The sequence below is a fragment of the Schistocerca nitens genome, chromosome 3, assembly GCF_023898315.1.
Source record: "Schistocerca nitens isolate TAMUIC-IGC-003100 chromosome 3, iqSchNite1.1, whole genome shotgun sequence".
In the NCBI taxonomy this organism is placed as follows: domain Eukaryota; kingdom Metazoa; phylum Arthropoda; class Insecta; order Orthoptera; family Acrididae; genus Schistocerca; species Schistocerca nitens.
In genome coordinates, this window is record NC_064616.1 from 779,720,742 (window position 1) to 779,746,420 (window position 25,679).

Consider the following 25,679-nt stretch of genomic DNA (forward strand, 5'->3'; position numbering starts at 1 on the left):
GGGCAAGCTACTTCATCAGACTTTTTCCATACATCACTTTTCGTGAAATGGAGCCCACTTGGAGTTGTATACACTGCTCATTTAATATTCATCTTACAACATCCACAGATTCAAAAAATACAGCTTGGTTAGAGGCTCTCTGATCTTGACAATTGGTCATTTTTCCCTGTCAGTGCTATTTTACGACGAGATCGGTTACGGGACTTCTGTACTTCTGTACTTGCCTTACACCGATGCATGCTTCAGTGAGAGAGAACAAGTTGGTGAGTAGGAAGTGATCACAGTGCCACTGTTTCAGGCTCTTTACACTTGCAAACTATGGTGGGAGGAATGAATGAAGCCTTGATAGGAATGACATAACCATGACGCATTGATTCCCAAAGTATGCAAACCTCAACATCAGACTCCTACTCACTCCGTTTTTGATCTCTGGAGAGGATGCACCACTGTGCAACACTTATGTCATATACATTTCAGTATGCCACAATTTAACTGATTGTACTTTATATAGAATATAAAATAACAACTCTATTATGAAAAGGGCAGGCTGCTACTCACCGTAGAGAGGAAACTTTGAATTGCAGACAGGCATAACAAAAAGACTGCTAGACATTTAAGGTTTGGGCCAAAAGTTCCTTCTTCTGAGGCAGAAAACACATTCTCTCTCTCTCTCTCTCTCTTTTGGCCACTGTCTCAGGCCAGTCCGGCCGCAGTAGCCTGAAACAGTGGTCATGTGTGCGCGAGTTGTGCTTGTGTCAATGTATGTACACACATCCACCCACTGATCTGCATCCCGTGATTATGGTCTTTTTATTTGTTTTTCCCTTTGCTCCGATTTTGTTTTAGCTTCAATTTTAGTTCAGTTCAACCCGACTCGCACAAGTTTCACCTGTTTCCTCCACACTTCATCAATTCTATCCTTTTTGAGAGTTTTTCCCAGTAAGTCTGGGCACGGCAGCCTTAGACATTGGTTGTGTGTGTGTGTGTGTGTGTGTGTGTGTGTGTGTGTGTGTGTCCTACTTCAGAATAAGGTACATTTGACCGAAAGTTTAAATGTATAGCATTCTTTTTTTTGTGCTTGTCTGTGACCCAGCATCTCCTATAGAGGATGAGTAACAATCTAACCTTTTCATAATATTGTTGTTGTTCCATCCTTGACTTTCCATTGTTTGATAATATAAAATAGTTTCAGTATTTTATATACAACAATGCTGCTGTATTAGTGTGGGAAAAGATTATTCTCTGCCTTTTCTGATGGGTGTTGGTATTATAATGGTTATCGTATCATCTGTTCACCATTAATTTTACAGTTTGGCTTGCGTTACTCATGTCGTGCTTTAATAATAATAATAATAATAATAACAATAATAATAATAATAATAACAAATGCAAAACTCTGGTACTAAAACTCTCATTAGATCAGAATGCTTTTATGCTTCAGAATGCCTTTTGTTCAATACAGCCAAACAATTAAGCGAAATAGGAAAGAAGGAAAGAAAAAGTCAGGAAAACCTTGAGACCAAAATATGATGATGGAAAATTGAAATTAAGAAGTAGTAAAGAAGTTCTTGAAGGAATAGAACAATGAATAGACACAATGAAGAAGAGAAGATCTGTATACTGTGGACATCTAAAAAGGCTAGATGAAAAAAGAATAACAAAAAGGTTTTGTAACTTTTTTTGAAAGAAACTTGAAAACATGTATGATGTGGATCAAAGAAGTTAAAGTAAACCTGAGTACAATGGGAATAATGGAGGAAGAAATAAGAGAAAGAGAAAAGTTCAGAGTAAAAGTAAAAATTTTCAAGGGCTTCCAGGAGAAAACAAAGAAAAGACAGACATAATATGGACAGAAGAAAGAAGAGAAAAACATACGAAAAGAATGAAAAACTGCTGTGAAAGAAGAATGGAGAAAAGAAAGAAGACATAAGTTATTTTATGTGATCCTCAGTAGGCCAAACAAAATAATAATAATAATAATAATAATAATAATAATAATAACCACACTGGTTGCTGTGAATCAAATAAATTGCGAGATTTCTCTTGACAAAACAGGCATGTATGAAATGCTTGCCTTTGCTGCACTATTTAAAGCACATGCAGAAAGTTGAACAGAAAAAGGCATAATGTATGTGTATCTTAAGCCTTCATCAGACTACAAATTGTTTCATTTCACTGACGTCACTGTATTAAGGTGAAAGGGGGGGGGGGGGCAGAGGCAGGGTCAGTGGAAGACATTTGTGTGCTTGTTTCCTAAGGGGAGACATCCGTACCACAAAATCTATGTTCGACTCGTATAGTGCCTTTGAGAACTGGAAAGGCTTTGTCCCGAACATGTTGTTAATGGCAGATGTGATATGAGAACATTGGAGTGTGAGGATGCTAGACTCGAGATAGTTTGCCATGCAGCTTCAACCAGTATGCATACATCTACATCTACAGGGATAATCTGCAAATCACATTTAAGTGCTTGGCAGAGGGTTCGTCGAACCACCTTCACAATTCTCCATTATTCCAATCTCACATAGCGTGCAGAAAGAACTAACACCTATATCTTTCTGTATGAGCTCTGATTTCCCTTATTTCCTCATGGTGATCATTTCTCCCTATGTAGGTCAGTGTCAACAAAATATTTTTGCATTCGGAGGAGAAAGTTGGTGGCTGGAATTTCGTGAGAAGATTCTGTGGCAACGAAAAACACCTTTGTTTTAATGATGTCCACCCCAAATCCTATATCATTTCAGTGACACACTCTCTCCCCTATTTCACAATAATACAAAAAGTGCTGCCCTTCTTTGAACTTTTCCGACGTACTCCGTCAATCCTGTCTGGTTAGGATCCCACACCAGGCAGCATTATTCTAAAAGAGGACAAACAAGCGTAGTGTAGGCAGTCTCCTTAGTAGATATGTTACATTTTCAAGTATCCTGCCAGTAAAATACAGTCTTTGGTTAGCCTTCCCCACAACATCTTCTATGTGTTCCATCCAGTTTAAGTTGTTCGTAATTGTAATTCCTAGGTATTTAGTTGAACTTATGGCCTTTATATTTGACTGATTTATCATGTAACCGAAGTTTAACGGATTCCTTTTAGCACTCTCATGTGGATGACCTCACACTTTTCGCTATTTAGGGTCAGCTGCCAATTTTCACACCATACAGATATCTTTCTAAATCGTTTTGCAGTTCGTGTTGATCTTCTGATGACTTTATTAATTGATAAATGACAGCATCATCTGCAAACAACCTAAGACGGCTGCTCAGATTGTCTTGAAAATCGTTTATATAGATAAGGAACAGCAAAAGGTCTATAAAACTACCATGATGAACGCCAGAAATCACGTCTGTTTTACTCAGTGACTTTCCATCATTTATTACAAACTGTGACCTCTCTGACAGGAAATCATGAATCCAGTCACATAACTGAAACAATATTCCATAAGCACACAATTTCACTACAAGCCGCTTGTGTGGTACAGTGTCAAAAGCCTTCCGGAAATACAGAAATACAGAATAAATCTGAAATCCCTTGCCAATAGCACTCAACACTTCTTGTGAACAAAGAGTTAGTTGTATTTCACAAGAACGATGTTATCTAAATCCAAGTCGACTGTGTGTCAATAGACCATTTTTTTCGAGGTAATTCATAACAATCGAACACAATATATGTTCCAAAATCATGCTGCATATTGATGTTAATAATATGGGCCTGTAATTTAGTGGATTACTACTACTACCACCACTACCACCACCACCACCACCACCACCACCACCTTTCTTTAATATTGGTGTGACCTGTGCAACTTTCAAGCCTTTGTGTATGGATCTTTTGTCGAGTGAATGGTTGTATATGGTTGTTAAGTATGGAGCTATTGTATCAGCATACTCTGAAAGGAACCTAATTGGTATACAGTCTGGACCAGAAGACTTGCTTTTATTAAGTGATTTAAGTTGTTTCACTACTCCGAGGATATTTACGTATATGTTACTGATGTTAGCAGCTGTTCTTGATTCTAATTCTGGAATATTTACTTTGTCTTCTGTTGTGAAGGCATTTTGGAAGGCTGTGCTTAGGAGCTCTGCTTTGGCAGCTCTGCCTTTGATAGTATCTCCATTGTTGTTGCGCAGAGAAGGCATTGATTGTGTCTTGCCACTAACATACAACCAGACATCCCCCCCATCCCCCGCTGCCTGTCGCGTCCGGGGCTTAGAATAGGCCCAAGGTATTCCTGCCTGTCCTAAGAGGCGACTAAAAGGAGTTTCACACGTTTCGACTTTTATGTGATGGTCCCCTGTAGGGTTTGACCTCCATACTTCCAACTTTTCCTAAAGAGTGAGCCAATTGGGGAAGGGAACCTTACATGGTGCTTCGTGTCCATCATGCATTGAGATCTTTAGCCCACTTTCTCATCGTCGCATTGCAGTCCCGCCCATTCTCCATCTCTTGGGCGAGGACACCTTCCTGGGTGCGTTTTCCACCATGCACTATACAGTGTTGCTTTCTGTGTCAACAATGACCATGGACTTATTTGCACCTAATATCCAGCACGGTAGCCAGTCCGTTGTGGTGGGGCCGCCATGTATCCTGTTGGCTGTAGCCCCCTGACCCCACAGGGATCGCTCTGCTGATGCCTGCGCCGTTAACTCCCCACGTATGTAAGGGGTAGATGCCCATCCCTCTGGGGCACCAGGACTCTCAGCAATGGCCCTCCTGCCGGTGGCCTTTGCTGCGTCTGGCAGGCACCCGTGGGAAGGGCCCCTGGTCAAGATGGGTGGCATCAGGGCAGATGACACGCAATTAAGCATAGTCCATTATCTCTTGCTGGTGATGAAACACCAGCAGTCTCTTAAGTGTTCACGAGCTCGATTCAACGCACAGAAGTATGACCCCAAATCGTTCCCCTCCCTGGCCACTCCATGGGAGGAACGTCAGGCTAAGGATGGCAGTGGATCTTATTTGTCCCAGTACCTTGTATGTTTGAGAGCTGATGGGAAATCTTTCATGATGATGAAGCCTCAGTTTTTTGTTGAGCATTTACAGGACAAGTTCGGGGAGGTGGAGGGCTTGTCTAAAATGAAATCTGGGTCAGTCTTGATCAAAACAGCATCCTCTGCCCAGTCATGGTAGTTACTCGCTTGTGACAAGCTGGGAGATGTTTCTGTAACCATCACACCCCATAAGAGCTTAAATATGGTCCAGCGTATCATATTTCACAGGGACCTTCTTTTGCAGTTCGGCGATGAGCTGCGTGCCAGTTTAGAGCGGCGAGGTGTACATTTCATCCGGCGTGTCCACCGGGGTCCGAGGGATAATCAGGTTGTCACCGGTGCCTTCATCTTGGCCTTTGAGGGTGATACATTGCCCGAGAAGGTCAAGGTGATTGTCTACTGCTGTGATGCGGTATGTCTTCCCGCTGTATTTCCAGCGTCACCTGTCGAGATAGCGGACGCCCATCACATCCCAATACTCCATGTGCCCCGCCTCCCATCGGTGTCAGCTGCGGAGAGCACCATTCGCCTTGCTCGCCGGACTGCAGAAGTATCCAGAAAGAAAGGAAAATCATGGAGTACAAGACCCAGGACCGACTGACCTACACTGAGGCTAAGAGCAAATTTGAACACCCGTATCCTATGCGTATGACATTGTCTTACGTGGCCCCAACAACAGTTCTGGCATCATCAGCTCCGCCAACCCAAGTCACCTCTCAGAGCCGGAAGACTACACGTGCCCCCTTGATGGTGGGGGGCATTTCCCTCCCTGTTGCTCCTGCACCACCTGCTTTGAGAGCAACGCCCCCCACCCCCAACCATTAGGGATGTCCATCCCCACTTCTAAGCCGGAGAAGCGTAAGTCTTCTTCAGCTTCTCTCGCTAGAAAGTGGTCCTTTGGGTCACTCCCTTCCCAGGTTTCTGCTAGTGGGAAAGACGACACCTGCCAGTGGCTGAAGAGCCCAAAAGCAGCTGGTCATAGGGTTTCACACTCATCCTCCGTCCTGGAGACTGAACCAATGAAGTCCTCTCAGCCAGGGAAACCCAAGGAGCAGCAAGAGAAATCCAAAAAGAAAACACCTAAGACAAAGCAAATTGCGGTGGCACCCACACCACTGCTACCTACGAGCTCTGCGTCTGAGGATGGGGTGGAGACTTTGGCATCCGCTGTGGACCTAGATCTTGCCATACCCTCAGACACAATGGATATAGACTGCTCAGGCAATAAGTCAGTGGCAGCAGGTGACTCTGAGGTGTAAACTGCCTCATTGAATGTTTCATGCCTTCCCAGTCTCACGATGTCATCCTCCAGTGGAATTGCGGCGGTTTTTTCCACTGCCTGGCTGAGCTACGGCAGCTGTTGGCTTTACACCTGCTATCTGTGTTGCCCTGTAGGAAACCTGGTTCCCGGCAATGCGGACCCCTGCCCTCTGCGGCTGTAAGGGATATTACAGTAACTGTAGCAAATATAATCGAGTATCAGGTGGAGTTTGCGTTTATGTCCTAAACTCAGTCCGAAGTGAACATGTGCCCTTTCAAACCCCTCTTGAAGCTGTGGCTGTCAGAATGACAATTACGCAGGAAATAACTGTTTGCAATTTATGTCTTCCTCCAGATGGTACAGTACCCGTGAATGTATTAGCTGCACTGATTGATCAACTCCCTAAACCTTTCCTACTTTTGGGAGATTTTAATGCCCATAACCCCTTGCAGGGTGGCACCATGCTTACTGGCCGAGGCAGAGATGTCGAAACTTTACTGCCTCAGTTTGACCTCTGCCTCCTTAATACTGGGGCCGCCACACATTTCAGTGTGACTCATGGTAGTTACTCGACCAGTGATTTATCAATTTGTAGCCCAGGACTTTAACCATCTATCCACTGGAGAGCACATAATGATCTGTATGGTAGTGACCACGTTCTCATCTTCCTGTCACTTCCCAGCTTCAGGCCCATGGAGGCCTGCCCATATGGGCTTTAAACAAGGCGGACTGGGGAACTTTCACCTCTGCTGTCAACGATGAATCTCCCCCACATGGTAACATCGATGTGATGGTTGAGCAGGTGACTACGACAATTGTTTCTGCTGCAGAAAACCCGATCCCTCGCTCTTTAGGGTGTCCAAGACGTAAGGCAGTCCCTTGGTGGTCGCCGAAAGTCGCTGAAGCAATTAAGGAGCGTTGGCGAGCTCTACAGTGGCATAAGTGGCACCCTTCCCTGGAGCACCTCATAGCCTTTAAACAGCTCTGTGCCCGCATTCGCCAACTTATCAAACGATGGAAGCAGGAGTGTTGGGAGAGATACATCTCGATCATTGGGTGCCATATGTCACCTTCCCAAGTCTGGGCAAATATCAAACATGTTTTTGGGTACCAGGTCCCAACAGGTGTCCCCGGTGTTACGATAAATGACGTGTTATCTACAGACACAAACGCGATTGCCGAACACTTTGCTCGAGCCTCTGCGTCGGAGAATTACCCCCTCTCCTTAGACACACTCAAACGGCAACTGGAAGGGAATGTACTCTCATTCACTACGCGCCACAGTGAATCCTATAACGCCCCATTTACAGAGTGGGAGCTCCTCAGTGCCTTTGCACATTGCCCCGACACAGCTCCTGGGCCTGATCGGATCCACAGCCAGATGATTAAACATCTCTCATCTGACTCCAAGCGACATCTCCTCGTCATCTTCAACCGGATCTCGTGCGATGGCATCTTTCCATCGCTATGGCAGGAGAGCACCACCATTCTGGTGCTCAAACCCGGTAAAAACCCGCTCGATGTGGAAAGCTATCGGCCCATCAGCCTCACCGACATTCTTTGTAAGCTACTGGAAAGTATGGTATGTTGGCGGTTGGGGTAGGGTTCTGGAGTCATGTGGCCTGCTGGCTCCATGTCAGGGCGGCTTCCGCCAGGATCGCTCTACCTCTGATAATCTTGTGTCCATAGAGTCTGCCATCCGAACAGCCTTTTCCAGATGACAACACCTGGTTGCCGTCTTTCTTGACTTATGTAAAGCGTACAACTCGACCGGGTGACATCTTATCCTTGCCACATTGTATGAGTGCGGTCTCCGGGGCCCGCTCCTGATTTTTATCCCAAACTTCCTGTTGCTCTAAACTTTCCATGTGCAAATTGGTGCTTCCTATAGTTCCATCCATATCCAGGAGAATGGAGTCCCGCAGGGCTCTGTATTGAGTGTCTCTCAATTTTTAGTGGCCATTAACAGTAGCAGCAGCTGTCGGGCCCTCCATCTCACCTTCTGTCTATGCAGACGACTTCTGCATTTTGTACTGCGCTCCAATGTTGGGGTTTGCTGAGCGGAGTCTACAGGGAGCCATCCACAAGGTGCAGTCATGGGCTCTAGCCCACAGCTTCCAGTTTTTAGCCGCACAGTCATGTGTCATGCACTTCTGTCGGCGTTGTACTGTTCATCCAGAACCAGCACTTTACCTTAATGATGATCCACGCACTGTAGTGGAGACATATTAATTCTAGGACTGGTTTTTGACACTTGATTGACTTGGCTCCCTCATCTTCGTCAGCTTAAGCAGAAGTGATGGCAGCACCTCAATGTCCTATGTTGCCTAAGCAACACCAATTGGGGTGCAGATCGCTCTACGATGCTGCGGCTCTACAGAGCCCATGTCCAATCCTGAATTGACTATTGGAGTGTGGTTTATGGTTTGGCAGCACTTTCAGCTTTCTATTTACTCGACGCTGTGCACCACTGCGGGGTTCGACTAGTGACAGGAGCTTTTAGAATGAGTCCGGTGTCCAGAATACTGGTGGAGGCTGGGGCCCTTCCATTGCAGATCAGATGTGCGTAACTGCTTTCCAGTTACGCAGCACACATTCGCAGTTCCCCTGAGCATCCGAATTACCGTCTCCTTTTCCCACCCACAGCAATCCATCTCCCACATCAGTGGCCCAGGTTGGGGCTAACGATTGCAGTTCGCGTGCAGTCCCTTCTCTCTGAACTAGAGTCCTTCCCTTTACCACCTCTACTTGCGATCTGTTCACGTACGCCTCCATGGTGTATGCCTCGGCTGCAGCTTTGTCAGGACCTTGCACGTGGCTCTAACAACTCCATTAACCCTGCAGCTCCCCGCTGTCACTTCCTCTCGATTCTTGATATGTTCTGGGGCTCTGAAGTGGTTTACACCGGTGGCTCGATGGCTGATGGTTGCATTAGCTTTGCCTACGTTCACAGTGGCCATATTGAACAGCATTCCTTACCTGATGGCTGCAATGTATTCACTGCAGAGCTGGTGGCCATTTCTCGTGCACTTCAGTATCTCCACTCATGCCCTGGGGAGTCTTTTCTTTTATGTACTGACTCATGGAGCAGCCCGAAAACTATCGACCAGTGCTACCCTCGTCATCCTTTGGTAGCGTCCATCCAGGAGTCCATCTATGCTCTGGAACGGTCCAGTCGTTCAGTGGTGTTCGTCTGGACCCTTGGTCATGTCGGAATCCCCGGAAATGAACTTGCTGACAGGCTGACCAAACAGGCTACACGGAAACCACTTCTGGAGATGGGCATCCCCGCAACTGAGCTGAGTTTGTTATTACGCCGCAAGGTTTTTCAGCTTTGGGAGATGGAATGTCAAAATCTCAGTATGCACAACAAACTGTGAGCCATTAAGGGGACCACAAATGTGTGGAAGTCCTCAATGAGGGTGTCTCACAGGGACTCTGATTCTCTGCAGGCTCTGCATTGGCCATGCATGGGCGACCCATGGCTACCTCCTACGCCGTGAAGACCCACCTCAGTATTGGTGCGGCGCCGTGTTGACAGTTGCTCATCTTCTTCTGCTATGTCCTTCTCTGGCTGCCCTGTGACTACATCTTCAGTTGCCAGACTCATTATCATTGATTTTAGCAGACAATGCCTCATCGCCTGATTTGGTTTTACGTTTCATCCGTGAGGGTGGATTTTATCATTTGATCTGAGTTTTAGTGCCTGTCCTTTGTCCCTATGTGTCCTCCACACTAGTGCTTTTAGGGTGAAGGTTTTAATGTGTTGCAGGGTGGCCGGCTCTTCCTTTTTATTTTCGTAGTCGGCCAGCCACTGTAATCTGCTTTGTTGTTTTACTCTCTTCTAACTGTTTCTTGCATCTCTGTTGCTCTCTTGTCCTCTTTTGTTCCTTTTAGTGTTTGTTGCCTTTCCTTTGTTCTTGTGGTCTTTCCTTTCTTTCCGTTTTGTGTTATATGTCTCGTCTATTTTATTCTCACACTTGTGGCATTGTTTTATTAGGAACATGGGACCGATAACCTCGTAGTTTGGTCCCTTTCCACCTCTTTTAAACCAACCAACCATACAACTAGAATCTCTTTGGATTTTCTGCGAGGTTTTGAGACAAAATTTCGTTGTGGAAACTATTATAAGCATCTCGCATTGAAGTCCACACTAAATTTTGAGCTTCTGTAGCCAATGGTGGGGATTTTGCATGTTTGAAATTGGCATGTTTGTTTCGTTGTTCCTGCAACAGTGTTCCGACTCGTGTGTATCAAGGAGGATCAGCTCCATTGTTTGTTAATTTATTTGGTATAAATCTCTCAATTTCTGCCGATACTATTTCTTTGAAATCAAGCCACATCTGATCTACACTTATACTGTACTGTGAGCACAAGATATGTAACTTTTCGGTGTTATGAAATAACTGTCTGCATTTGTTCAAATTTCTGATGTTGCAGACACTACGTGCTTATCTGGAGCAGCTTACTTTCATTTTCTTCATGCCACACTTTACACACATACTGTCCACTGTATTTCAAACTGTATATCACAACCTCTGGTTTCAATATAATGGAGCTCCAGAAACAGCTAACCGGCCGCTGTGGCCGAGCGGTTCTAGGCACTTCAGTCTGGAACCGCGCTGCGGCTATGGTCGCAGGTTCAAATCCTGCCTCAGGCATCAATGTGTGTGATGTCCTTACGTTAGTTAGATTTAAGTAGTTCTAAGTCTAGGGGACTGGACTGATGACCTCAGATGTTAAGTCCCATAGTGCTTAGAGCCATTTGAACCAGAAACAGCTTAATATTGATGTGTAATCACAGATAATTGTTAACTTTGAAGAACATGAGGTAAGCTGAGGAAGACCTATGGAATAGGCAGTGCATGTTCCAGCTTTAATACCCCTTCTTTTCTCTTTGGAGGCACATTGAGTATTTGATGTACATTACTCAAATTGCTACCAGAGCTGAGCTGATTGCTTAAATCAGTGATTTGTTTCACAACATGAAACAAAATCGTGTCTTGGTTGACAGATGTTCAGTGAAACATCAGCCATAAAACTGTTTTAATTATAGCCATTTTGGTATGAGTAAGCACACCAATGTTGGTGTTTGACTTGGATATAGCTAGTGGTGGAAGAAATTTCCGCCTGTAGTATTTGCCCGGTAAACAAAACAGAGATGATAGTTTAAAAATCTTGACTATCAGATATGAAACAAATTTAGTAGATTAAATAAAATCTCTCCACATCCATTGACTCTTTTAATTAGGGAATATGAAAATGTTTGTATTAAGACAGAAGCTGTTGTTATATGAAACTTAGGCACACAGGATGCTCTTCTGTTATCACATTTCTAGGAAAGTGGGTATAGAATATTAAGAAAAACGTACCTTTAAGCTGCTGGTTGTTCATATAAAAAACAGAAACGAGTCAGAGGAAAAGTTTTATGAGGCCATATATCTAAGTGGTGCCCTTCTGAGCATCAGCAGTGGTTTGAGATCTTGTTTGAGTAATATTATTAAATGTGTAAAATTAGAAAAGGGGGGACGTGGAGATATTTGGACTATCCCTCAGCCTGTTGACATATACTTGCAGAGAGAGAAAGAGGGTGAGGGAGGGCAGAACTGTCTGCTGTGTGAACTGACTGTCATAGGGACTATGTAATTCTTTTTAGATTTTTCTTGATCTCTTGCATATGATTTTCTATAAAAAGAGTAAGTTTAAGTCCTTTATAACTGTTTACAAAAGGTTCATTCTGTTACAGATGAAATGCTACGGCGTCGTCAGTTCTACAGTGTGCATACAGATTCAAAGCCAGAACTTCCTGAGCAGAGAGGTGAAATAAAAAATGACTCCATTTTTTATTCTCCTGATGAATATGTGAAAATATCATTGCAGTATCACAGCACTTTTGAGGGCGAGGGTAGCTGTGCAGATTTACAGGTATACAAATATATTGCCTCCTCTCTATAAATGTTGTTGTAATTTATGTTGAGCAGCTTTAATCAGTGTGGCCAAAAAATTTGGTTAACCTGAATAATTTATTTTTCATTATGATTGGGTTCTTTCAACATCTTATTAGTGTAGATTTATCTCTTCTATCTCGCCATACTCAATTACGGGTTACGTAAATGGCTTCAGTGTTGAGGACTAAGCCATTTTAATTTACCAGTTCTTTTGTTCACCATTGTTTGATAAAAGCTGTTCATTTTTCCTATGGAACAGATAAGTGAGTAAAACATGTAACCTTTCCTTGTTGTTGCTAATCTGTTCTGTGCAAAAGTCTTCATCCCTGCCTAGCAAATGCAATCTACATCTACTTTAAACTGCTTACCGTAAACAAGTCTGCCCTCCCCCCACCCCTTGCCCCCCCCTACCCCTCTTGCACATGTGTTCTCCCCCCTAGCTCCCTCCCTCCCACATTCCATTAGCAAATTAATTGTTCTTTGATGCCAAAGGATGTGTCCTGTCACCTACCCCTTCTTTAAATCAGGGTGTGCCATTAACTTCTGTTCTCCCAAATTTGATTCAGTACCCTTTCATTAGTTACCTGATCTAGCCATCTAATCTTCTGTGTTTTCCTGTAGCACCGCATTTCAAAAGCTTCTATTTTCTTATTGCTTTGCTATTTATCATTCACGTATTACTTCCATGGAAGCTATCATTCCACACAAATACTTTCAGGAAAGACTTTAACACTTATACAAGGGTTGGAACTTTAATAGTGGCAACTATTTATTTACAGCTTCCAGAATGAGATTTTCACTCTGCAGCGGAGTGTGCGCTGATATGAAACTTCATGGCAGATTAAAACTGTGTGCCGGACCGAGACTCGAACTCGGGACCTTTGCCTTTCGCGGGCAATTGCTCTACCAACTGAGCTACCCAAGCACGACTCACGCCCCGTCCTCACAGCTTTACTTCTGCCAGTCTCTCGTCTCCTACCTTCCAAACTTAACAGAAGCTCTCCTGCGAACCTTGCAGAACTAGCACTCCTGAAAGAAAGGATATTGCAGAGACATGGCTTAGCCACAGCCAAGGGGATGTTTCCAGAGTGAGTTTTCACTATGCAGTGGAGTGTGCGCTGATATGAAACTTCCTGGCAGATTAAAACTGTGTGCCGGACCGAGACTCGAACTCGGGACCTTTGCCTTTCGCGGGCAAGTGCTCTACCAACAGCTTGTACAAAATAGATACGTGTTTAAATGTTTTACTGACCTTCAGAGTAGTCACCAGCATTGTGTATAACCAGTTGCCAGCGATGTGGAAGTCGTAGGATACTCGTAGCAGTGCCAGTTGTGTTGACAGTTCGAGCGGCGTGGTCTATTGCCCGATGAATTTGTAGCAGTTGTGAAGCAAATGCCGTGAAGTGTTTCCTTCAGTTCAGAAATCGAGTTGAACCCACAATGACTTAAGTCAGGGGAGTGCAGTAGGTGGTATAGCACTTAGCAGCCCCATCAGTCAAACAAATCAGTAACAGCTTGCATTGTACGTGCTTGAGCATTGTCCTGCAAAATGATGGTCATGTCTGCAGTAAGTGTCATCACTTCTGTCTGTAAGCTGGTCGTAGGTTGTGTTCCAAAAATGAACAGCATAGAGACAGAAATAATGACACTTTCTGCAGGACCTGGCCATAATTTTGCAGGACAATGCTTAAGCACGTACAGTGTAAGCTGTTGCTCATTTGTTTGACTGATGGGGCTGCTAAGTGTCATACCACCTACAGCACTCCTCCGACTTAAGCCATCGTGAGTTCAACTCGATTTCTAAATTGTAGGAAACACTTCATGTTATTTGCTTCAGAACTGCTACAAATTTGTCGGGCAATAGACGGCGCTGCTCGAACTGTCAACACATCTGACACTGCTAAGAGTATCCTATGACTTCCACATTGCTGGCAATGGGTTATACACAATGCTGCTGACTACTTTGAAGGTCAATAAAACTTTGAAACACGTATCTATTTTTTACGAACTATAATAAATAGTTGCTACTATTAAAGTTGCTACCCTCATATATATTCAGTGTCAACACATTTCTCTTTTTCAGAAAGCTCCTGCTTGCTATTGACACTCTCTGTTGTATATCGTTTTATGTCTTCTTTATGTCTACCATCATCAATTATTTTTCTCAACAACAGCAAAACCCATCAGCTATATTCTATCTCTCATTCCATTGTCTAATTCCCTCATGAAATACTGTACTCCATCACCCTTGTTTTACTTTTGTTAGTTTACATTTTGGTAATCCCTTTTTCAAGGCATGTATTCCATTCAACTACTGTTCAGTCTCCTTTTTTGTCTCTGACAAAATTACAGTGTCATTGCCAAACATCAGAGTTTTAATTTCATCTCCTGTAATTAATTTCATTTCCAAATTTCTCTGTGGTTTTGTATACTGCTTGCTCAAGGTGAAGACTGAATAACATGGAAGACAGGCTACAGTCCTGTTCCATTCACTTCACAACTCCCACCTCCATTTCAAGTCCTTTGACTCTTAGGATTGCATTCAGGTTTTTGTAAGAGTTGTAGAGTATCTTTCATTGCTTTTACTATATTCCAGCTATCTTCAAAACTTCAAAGAGGGTTTTTAAAAGACATCATGGTTACCTTTGACTGTAAAAACTATTTATTCATACCTTTGACTGTAAAAACTATTTATTCATAACATCATTATTGCAATTACAAATGTTTAGTTATAATGAAGTGGGATACTGCAGTAATTGTTATTCAGCACATGTCAGAAGTTTAAAAAAATTCTAGTATGTATGTGTGTCATTTACATGCCCCTATGCTGAGTATTTAACTTTGCTGTTATCTTTTGCATAAATAACATGAGTTCACTACACATGGTCACTGATAATGGCAAATGAGGCTGTCCATTAATACAGTGAATCTGTGTACTGATTTAATGTTAGTTATGCAAAAGCTAATAGCAACATTAAATACTCAGTATATGATAATGACACAACTTTTGCAGTATACCACTTGATAATGGATACACGGCTGAGATTATGGTAGTGGGTTTTATGAACGGTCAAAGATGCCCATTAGATCTTTTAAAACATTTTATGACTGTGAACCACTGTCACAAAAAGTTAATTTGAAGAATGTATTCCAGTCAACCAGAAATTACTTTCGAGACAATAAAATTTGGCTCTTGGTTGTGGCAGACTGTTTACTGTCCCAATGCTCTGCTGTGCCCATGATCCAACAAGATAAATTAGTGGTAGGTGTCTTGAAAATTATACTTACCAGCACTAATTATTGTTAATTTATTTATTGCCCATGATGTATTAGCGTTGAGCCCTGTGATGAAATCTACGCTGTGGCAGATACTGAAACCATGAGCTACTACTTAAGTTTGGTGTTGCCATTATATTGAAATTAAAATCTGACCCAGCAGATATTTTTCGTACATAATTAATAGGCATAAGCAAGTTTGAGAATTTCTGTGTAACACTTGTTGGGTATTTTGGCAATCAGGTGATATACCAGAATGTTATTAGCAATATAATAATGTTAACATGTGGTACATTGGACTTTCCCTTTCCATTTATCCAAATGAATGTACTAGTTTTATTCAGAATTTTCACAAGTGGCACACAAATGTGGAAGGAAAATATTTACTTTAGACACAATTAGATAAAATTTTGTTTCATTGTAAGTAATGAACTGACAAGTTATCTTCCTGCTACTGCTTTTAATTATGGTTGTAGTTTGAGGTTCAAGATGAGTGAAGGATAGAAGTTCCTGAATTTGTGTCGATGATTGTCATGTTAGGTGAGACATATCTGGCATGATAAAACTGGTCGTATTCAGTTGCGCATAGATGGACCTGACATGAAAATTATCAGCATAATATTACAAACAACTGAGGACATCATGACAACAAAAATTAAAAGATGTTCCTTGATTAATATTGAATTTTTTGTGCATATATTTTTTGTTACTGATGTTGATTGCAGAGTTTTAAGACTTAATGTTAAAAACTAAAGTCCCTCTTTTTTTGTCTCAAATATCATTTGCAGCAGATGGAAGTTGTGCCAACAGTTTTTCTACTTTCAGAATCATGTGGAATATTGTGTCCAATACTGTAGGTTGCTGGCATTTATGTGTGCAGGGAATACTAGTCTGCTATCGCTCGTTTGGACAACTGGATGAGTCAGTGTGGGTGCCGCTATATGGGAATCAATGAAAAATTGCTACTATCATGTGATAAGCAAAAGAATGGCTCTAATCCAGTACCAAAAGCCAGTCAGTCTGTGCAGGGAACAAATATTTATTTAATTTTTCGGAGGTGAGAGGTACACTGCTAAGTAATGTAAAAAGTTTTTGGAATGTGTTCTATGGAGAGAGGAAAACCAAAGTGTCATGTAGTTGCACTCATGTGGGATATGGGCTTTAATTTCTTTATTTCTTTCACTCTCTGCTTCTAATGCTGTTATTTCATTTGATACTGTTAGATCCATATGTGTGAAAATAGAGAGAAAAGGATTACAGTAAAGCATCAAATAATTGTCATTGTTCTATGTTGTCGTCACTGCTTTTAACTTCAGTGTTATTTGCCCTCTTCATCCCCCCCCCCCCCCATGCCCCTTCCCTGCACTAGTGTTGCTGAGATATGTTGTTTCTTCAAGGGCTTGCTTCTGAGATGAAGACTGCAGATAAGAAAATGTGTTGTTCTGCTGTGTGATGTTAACTCTTAAAACCCACTATGTGCTGTAATATTGTACATTGATCTTAAACCTAGTTATAAATATTTTTTGCTGTTTTTATTAATAACATATATCTAGACAAGATTTGTTATGTATTTATAATTTACATTAAATACTTTATTCATCATAACATGAGAGAGAAGGGAGATTTTTGTAGCAGAATGGTGTCTATAAATTACCTGTATCTGAAGCACTACAGAAAAGTTAATTGCTGAGATGTTAAAGATACCTGAAAGGCAACAAAGTATGTAAGCAATGTAGAATTTGCTCACTATAAAACTTCTAAGGCTTTCTGTGCGTTGATGTTCATAAAGGTGAAAGTTTTTGGAAGGTATGAGGGAATTCGAGCAGGAGCTATTTTGAAGTGAGAAAATAGAATAATATGAAAATGGCAGCAAAGAATTTTAGAGGCAATAGTGCTGAAGATGGTGCTAAATTAGTTCCCAGAAACTTGTTGTGGAGAAAGAAATTAATAGAGTGTGTATTTTATATGAATTTAACTCATTCAGTGGAAAATTTGTAGGAACGGAGAAAGTTGGTCAAGGGAAGCTTTGAGAGGTCATATTTGTGCTTTATCCATGAATACTAAAAAGTGTGTCAATTTTGGATGTAGAAAGAATATATCGTAAAGAGATTTCTTTCTAGTATGAAATTATCTATCAAATTTTTAACATAACTGTTTTGGATTATACATATCTTGAGAAACTGTCTACAGTTTTCATTGTTTAAATATCAGTAGTGGCTGGAGACACTTTTGTCAACGCCATCCCAGAATGGGTGACCAATACTGAGTCAGTGCTTAGATGTTGTATCATCTTGTTGTGATGCTTTTGGGTGAAATGTAGTCATTAGATACACGTTGTCTTTTTTGGGGACTGGCAGGGGAGGGGGTGCTCATATTAATGGAATTGAAATTATTGTATGAGGAAAAGTGATTTCTCTTGTTTTTATCAAGTTTACTTGGTCTGTTATATCGACATCAATAGTAATTGTCTGCAACCACTGTTGTACAGGGCCGACCCCACTCTCTACCCTCTGCCTTCTCACACCCACTCCCCCCCCCCCCCCCCCTGGCCTTTGTACTCGCAGTAACTGAAGAAGGTAATTGGCAGTCATTAATATTGTTTGTTCAAAACATGGTACCAGTAGCCCATCTGAATATCAAGCAATTGATCTCTAATTCACTCTTGGGAGATAATGTAAAAAAAGTCACATTGATTCGAAGTATTTTAGCCACAATGGTAACGTGGAGCCCAGCAGTAGCATGAAGCAACAGAACTTTAACATGGAGCAGTATGTTTAATTTTTGCGAATGTCTAGTAACATTTGTTCAAAGCTCAAGTGAATAAATTAGACATAGTTAGGGAAAGGAAGATTTAATGTAAATGATTACATGAAGTACGCACTTTTTAGTGACATAATGTGAAATTGGCATTTTATACGAAACATCGCAAAATTTAGCATTTTTCCCCATTCCCATCTAAAAATGTTGTAAATCTGAGGATAGCAGTTTGCTATACTGATAGCTGGTAAGAAAAAATTGAACTTACTTAGTCACTTTTAGCGCAAATAAACTCTTAAAAACAGGAAAACTTAAAACTTTAATAAACTTTCTATAGCGAAAAATATGATGATGGCAGCACTGCAAAAAAACAAGATTTACTTATGTATATCCTTTCAATTAGGTTATTTAAGGGAAGACCAGGTTTCATTGTAAACAAAAACATATTAAACTCAATAATAGAATTTAAGTCAATTAATGAAAGACTTTCAATACAAACGTTTGAATGTGCAAACAAAGTTTTTGGCAAAATGGTCAAAACACCCTAGACCACATTCTATCGGAAAAAAAAGTATTACTACTTGGAGACTTTAATGCATGAATTGGCAAAGAACGTCAGCACAGATCACTAGTAGGAAAATTCCATCCACACAAAAGAACCAGTGCAAACGGAGAAAGACTCTTATGGCTATACAGTGCAGCATAACATAGTACTAAAATTTACATTCTTCAAAAAACTACCTAGAAAACAAACTACATGGGCATCACCAAATCTGATTTGTGGTGAAAAACAACTCAGTCATGTTGCTGTAAGTGGACACTATGCAATGGAGGTACTCAGTGTAAAAGTTGCCAAGAGCAAGAGTTTAGATTCAGACCATTTCCTGTATATCTTTAAATTCAAGGTTAGGCCAATATTTAGAAAAAAAGAACCAATACCAACTGAGGAAGTTTGATGTACAGAAGTTATCTAGAGAAAATTATTACAAAATGCAATTGGAAAAAAGAATACCTAAATGTTGGGAACAACTTCAAAAATAAATTATTGTGAGTGCAGAAGGGACTATCCCTCTTAAAAATGTGATGACAATGAGCTTGGAATATCGGGAAAGCAAATAAAAATGATAAGTACACAAAAAAATTATAGAAGCAGAGAAACGTGTATCAAAAGGTCTCGGAGAGATGGGTACCACATATAAAAGATCAACTTAATCACATCTTAAGCAGCAATAGAGAAGGTAGAGGAAGAATGGAGAAATCCATCAATACTAAGTGTGTTCAACTAGGAAGAAACCCAAATAAAATCACCATAGGTTGCCTGGCTTCTGTGGATGACATGGCATTAATTACTCGTTAACTGGATAATGCCACAGAACAAATCTCAGAACTACACAAACAAGCAGACAAGATAGGACTAAAAATATCATTTAAAAAATATATTTCATGACAAATATCAGTGATGCCCCTCCAAATCTTAAAATTCATAACAACACAATATCAAAAACAAACTGTTGTAAATACCTAGCAGAATGGATAAAATGAGAGGGCATTCCAAATGACAAAAACTGTATGTAACAAAAAAACTTCATCCTGAAACACAAAAATAAGACACTATCAAACAGTGGTACCGCCTGAAACACTGTATTCAGCAGAAACAATTAAGCTAACAAGATTTGGGAATTTTAAAAAAACTGGAAAAAGGTGATAGAAGAATTCTAATGAAAAAATTGATACCTAGAAATTATAGCAATGTTGAATACAAATTAAGATCAAACAGAGAGCTCTATTTGAAAATGAAAAATATAACTGATTTAGTAAGGAAAAGAGGACTACAGTTTTATGGACACACATACGGAACGAATAATAACAGGCTAACCAAGCAGATCTCCACCTTACTAAATAGCTACAATTTGAAACCTACATGGTGCACTGAAATTGACAAAGATATGGAAAAAACAGGAATTAGAATGGACATAATATATAAACAGAATACTTTCTAGAGAAGCAACACAAAAGGCAGTACTTCAGGACAGAAAGAGATCTGCAAAAGGAAGAAAGTGGATCCAGGAAGAAAAGGGACAACATTCTCGAAGGATGTAGGAGGTCTGGGAGCAATGAAAATTAAACACAGAGAAGCAAAACCAAAGTTGATTTATCGTACCCTTCAAAAGGGTTGCTCAAATAAATAAATAAAATAAAAAAGTTTTTCCTGTTCTTGGTCATAGTGTGTAGTTACCATATTCTTTAAACTGAAGTTGAGTTTGCCAGCAACCTTTTCAAGGCTCCATAGACTTTTATTGTTGACTCTGTACTTCAGACAGGAATTTTTTTTCTGTGTACATCTCATTCTCATAGACTGTGATGCCTTCAGCATCTATTCAATCCCATGTGAAATATTTGCTGATGGAAATTATCATGTTTTCAAATCCTGTAGCAAAATTTGCTAATATGTTCTTTAGTGAGTTTTAAGAATAGCCTGCAAGTCACAGAATATTGAATAAACTCATTCATTTTTTCCCCACTCATTTTTTTAAATTATTTTCTTCGTTTGCTGTAATAACAGTATTTTCAGTGATTTATGCTTACAACTTGGTTCTTAAAAAATCTTTGATTGCCTTTCATATGTATCCATAAGTTACGAACAGCTGTTTTGGACCATTCAATCAAGCTCACCACCCAGTTGAGCTCAGTGTGGTAGAACTGGCCAGTTCAGTTGACATTTGTGGTAAAACCATTAAGAATCCTACATTTGTGTGTGTGTGTGTGTGTGTGTGTGTGTGTGTGTGAGAGAGAGAGAGAGAGAGAGAAGAATTTTTCCATCCAAATTATCTGCTTGTGGGTCTATTCTATTATGAAACCATTGATATTTCTGCTGATCTGACCTGAATTCCTCAGTATGTAAGAGATTGGTTAGGGAAAAATAATCGCAATGAAATAAGACTCGCATACTGCAAGAGTTAAGAAGTCGTGGAGAAACATTTTCTAAACACATGGGAGACCCCTATATATTTGTGTATTCAAGACGTGTAAAACCTGCTGACACCCAAATATGAAGGGGATACAGCCTCCAACTTTAAATTAAAAGAGCAGAGACAGGGCTAGTGGGCATATATGTGAACAGCTCAAAATGTTCAGTACCTGCCTTTCTTGTAGTTAATGTCCACAGTTGCTGTCTGAATTTTCAACCCTAGCCATTTGCAAAGTGATACCATTTTGCAACATGCTTTACCCCCCTTCCCTCCTGTACTCCTTCTGCCCTCCCACATTTGCTACACTTTCTAGAAGAATTTGCTATATTTTGCTATGAAAGAATGTTATACATAAACCTGCCCTATATTTTGTGCCACATTTCATATTTACACTTTTCTTGATGTTTTAAATGGACTTGTTATATTAAGTTTTACATGGGAATGTATGTCCGGACACAGATGTTAACAGAAACTCTAAGCTTACATTTTAAGCCTGCTGATGCCTGTGTTAGGGGTGAAGCTTCAAAAAAAATGGCTCTGAGCACTATGGGACTTAACATCTATGGTCATCAGTCCCCTAGAACTTAGAACTACTTAAACCTAACTAACCTAAGGACATCACACACATCCATGCCCGAGCAGGATTCGAACCTGCGACCATAGCAGTCGCGTGGTTCCGGACTGAGCGCCTAGAACCGCTAGACCACCGCGGCCAGCGGTGAAGCTTCCACCTAAATGATGAGCTCAGTTGGGACAGAGCTATAGTTGAATTGGTTGTGTATGTGAATGACAGATGACACATTTTCATTCCAGCACTCTTGTCAAAACGTGTCAGGTCTCAGTTATTCAGTGGATGTTCATATAGTTGAACACCATTTACTTTTAACAATTTTTGAAGCACATGCTGCTACACATGTACATACAATTGTTTGTAATACGTGTCTTAAATATTGTCCAGATGACATAAAGATACTTGAAGTTTGCCACTAAAGATGGGCATGTGCTCCAATACCAGTCCAGCACATTAAATTTAAAAAAAAAATCCATGCAATTGATGTCAACATTTCAATCATCAAGAATGAAATTCCTGGGTTTTGTGCGATCTGCATAACATGCACTGTGTGAAACATAACACTCCATCTTTGCAACTGAGACAAATAGTTTTAAAATATTTGCTGTAAATCTGCGTGTCCCATTAATTTTTAACACTGTCATGTATTTATTTGCTAACTAAGAGGCTCTGTGATTTCATTTTATGACTCACCTCTCGCGATGCACCACACCATTCTTAACTCATATTTTAATACAGGCAGTGTACGGGGAGGGGAGGTACTCTTTCTACATTTCCATAGAATAGAGTTTCTGAATGTACTATACTGTGTAAGGAGCTGTGTTTTCTCAGTACAGGCAGATGACATGTCAGCATTGCAGCAAAATCCTCCTTTGTCATTGAGTACTCAAGTTCTGCCCGTGTACTCTTACAATTTCTGCTCAGTTGAAATAGTTCATGATTTGCATTCCAGTGACCACTTTCCCTGCGGCATAGTGTGGATTTCTGCCATCTGATGCAAACTCTAAATTTGTCACCCCCTATTTTTGCAGTTTAGCAAAAAAATCGGTGATACTCTGTTGCTACTACATATTTCTTCAAAATAAAACATCTATTAAATTAAATTTTTACTTTGCATTTTTTTGCAATGCAAACTCTATTAACACATTCATCAATTTTAATTTGTACCTCTTGTTTGATTACCAAAATAGTTAGATCTCTTAATCTCAATGTAGACATTTTAGATCTTAAATAATTTTTGATCAGTTTCAAATTAGAGAAGCTTCTCTCATAACTGACGTTACTTATGGGAGCTGTGAGGAATATTCTCAGCATTATAACTACACTGGTCTCCAAAATTAAAGCAACAAATCAGTATTTCCCCATTCTGTGTCTAATTCACGACGCAATCATACAAACTGTCAACAGACGTCCTTACGATAGTATTCTGCATGGAAGGTGGCATTCTGGCCAATGGACAACCACACCAGCGATGTCAGAGCACCTATCAAATGGGGTAGTGTTTGACAGGTAGTTCATCATCCACAATTGCTGCGTACCCAGTCAGACAGTGCAGTATGGCACAGAGAAGACACCTGCCAGACTGTCTGCAGTGGAGAACCATATGAAGAATGGAAGCAGTACAGTCGCAAACTGATGTGACCCGATCACTTACTGTGAATCGTTCTGTTGTTTCTCGGACATGGTGACAGTTTGTAGAGACCAAAACTGTATCCTGAAGACCAGGGCAGGGCCAACCATCTGTGACATCAGAAAAAGAGAACCGTTATTTGGCTATAAGAGCATGACAGTACAGCCTTAGTACTGCACGGCAACTGGTATCTGACCCCACAGCATCCACTGGACATGTTGTATCGAGGCAAATGGTGTACAATAAATAGGCTTCTATAGAGTGGCCTTTACTGTCGGAGACCCGCTGTATGTGTACCTCTGATGTGTCTTCACAGAAGGTAATGTCTAGAATGGAGTCATCAGCGTGCCATCCTGATGGTTGAACAAGGGCCGATGTTCTTTTCACAGATGAGTCCTGATTTAGTGTGGAGAGTGATACTTGACAGATTTGCATCCAGAGGGAATTTAGAGTTTTGATGCCCAAATACTGTGAAAAAGAGACTGATATCGAGAAGGATCCCTAATGGTGTGGACAGGGATTATGTTAACCACACAAATAATTCTTCACGAAATTGTATGGGTGAACCGGCAAGGTTTAACTGCTGTCGGGTATCGTGACGAGATCTTGGGACTTTTGTGCAGTTGTTGTGAGGTGCTGTGGGCTCAGACTTAGGACTGATGTACAATAATGCTTGACCTCATAGAGAACAGATGGTTGATGTTCTTTTGGAAATGGAAGATACTGCACCCATGGCGGGCCTGCTTGCTCTCTTGATTTGAATCCCATAGAGCATGTCTGGGACGCATGCACAGGGAGACGGGTTGCATCATGTCAGCTTCTGCCAACCACTCTCACCATGACATTGATGACATCATTCACATCATGCACCATCATTGCCGTGCCTGTATTGCTGCATGAGGTGGTCACAACCCATACTGAGCACATTAACCAGTTGTCAGGATGTGTGTGAAAATCCATTGAGTTGGAAAAAATGTCGAACATTTTTGTCTACTATTATGCATATTGCAGTTGTTTACATTCTGTATTCTTTACATTGTTTCTTCTTTATTATCACCTGTTTTTTGCAACAAAATAAATGCAACCTTGCAAAATTTCCTTTTGTTGCTTTATTTTTGCACACTTGAGTATATTAGGTAACCCTCCTTCAAGTAGGGACTACAACATAAACTTCAATAATCCCAGTGGACCAGAATCAAGAAGTTCTTTCTTAGAGTTTGTTGTAGTTACAGAAGCCTGTAGACACTCGTACACCGAGCGAGGTGGCGCAGTGGTTAGCACACTGGACTCGCAGTTGGGAGGACGACGGTTCAATCCCGTATCCGGCCATCCTGATTTAGGTTTTCTGTGATTTCCTTAAATCGCTTCAGGCAAATGCCGGGATGGTTCCTTTGAAAGGGCACGGCCGATTTCCTTCCCCATCCTTCCCTCACCCGAGCTTGCGCTCCGTCTCTAATGACCTCGTTGTCGACGGGACGTTAAACACTAATCTCCTCCTCCTCCCTCCGACACTCGTGCTTATGTAAGTCCTCTGTCAGTATCTTAAGAAGCTGGGTCAAGGTTGCATTCTTCATCGATGCCAAGCGTTATTACAAGCCTTAGGAAAGCATATTTTTCAGTTAACTTCAGGCGCTGCCGGTATCTTTCTAGAATTTCAGCAGTTACTCTATCTAATGAAAAAAAAAATTCATTTTAAATCATATTTTTGCGATCTCTATGTCCAAAAATGTGCTGCCTCCTAATTAGTGTTGGAGGTTTAATAGAAGAGCCAAGTTCTTTACACAAGCTTTTAGTTTAACTTAAAGCCTTATCTACAAATTTCTTCCATTTCTTCTCCAGTCCCATCAGTAAGTTGGTTATTTTTAGAGCACTCTGAAATGCATTAAGACCTTCCTTATGCAAAAAATTTTGGGCATCATTCACTTCAAGCAGTACCGATTGCCAGAGACTCTAAAACCATAGAAATGAAAATGATTGCTTTGTGACTAACCAAGTTCCTGCAGCCAATCATGTGTTCAAGTATTTGTCTATTTCTGTTAGCTTCTCTTACATTGTCAAAATTTCTTTGTAACAATTTCGTGTCGTGTTTACTGCATCCAGTTCCCATCAAGTACTGAATCATTGGAAGAATAAAACTTATATGTATTCAGTTAGTTTGCTTTATCAAACAAATGACAACACCAGCACAATAATGACACTTTGGAAGGATAATAAGTTGTCTAAGTGTGTAAAACATTTTTATCATTTGTCAATGTGTGCCAAAACTATTCTTGCGTTAG

The 25,679-nt window shown here is 40.9% G+C and overlaps 1 protein-coding gene across 1 annotated transcript in view; it reads left to right on the plus strand.

Annotated features, from left to right (window-relative positions):
- Window positions 1-25,679, plus strand: part of LOC126248790 (uncharacterized) — a 64,523-nt gene that overhangs the window by 25,298 nt on the left and 13,546 nt on the right. The window contains exon 4 of the mRNA XM_049950174.1: window positions 11,996-12,174. Within this exon, the coding sequence (XP_049806131.1) occupies window positions 11,996-12,174 (179 nt within the window). The remainder of the gene's footprint in view (window positions 1-11,995; window positions 12,175-25,679) is intronic.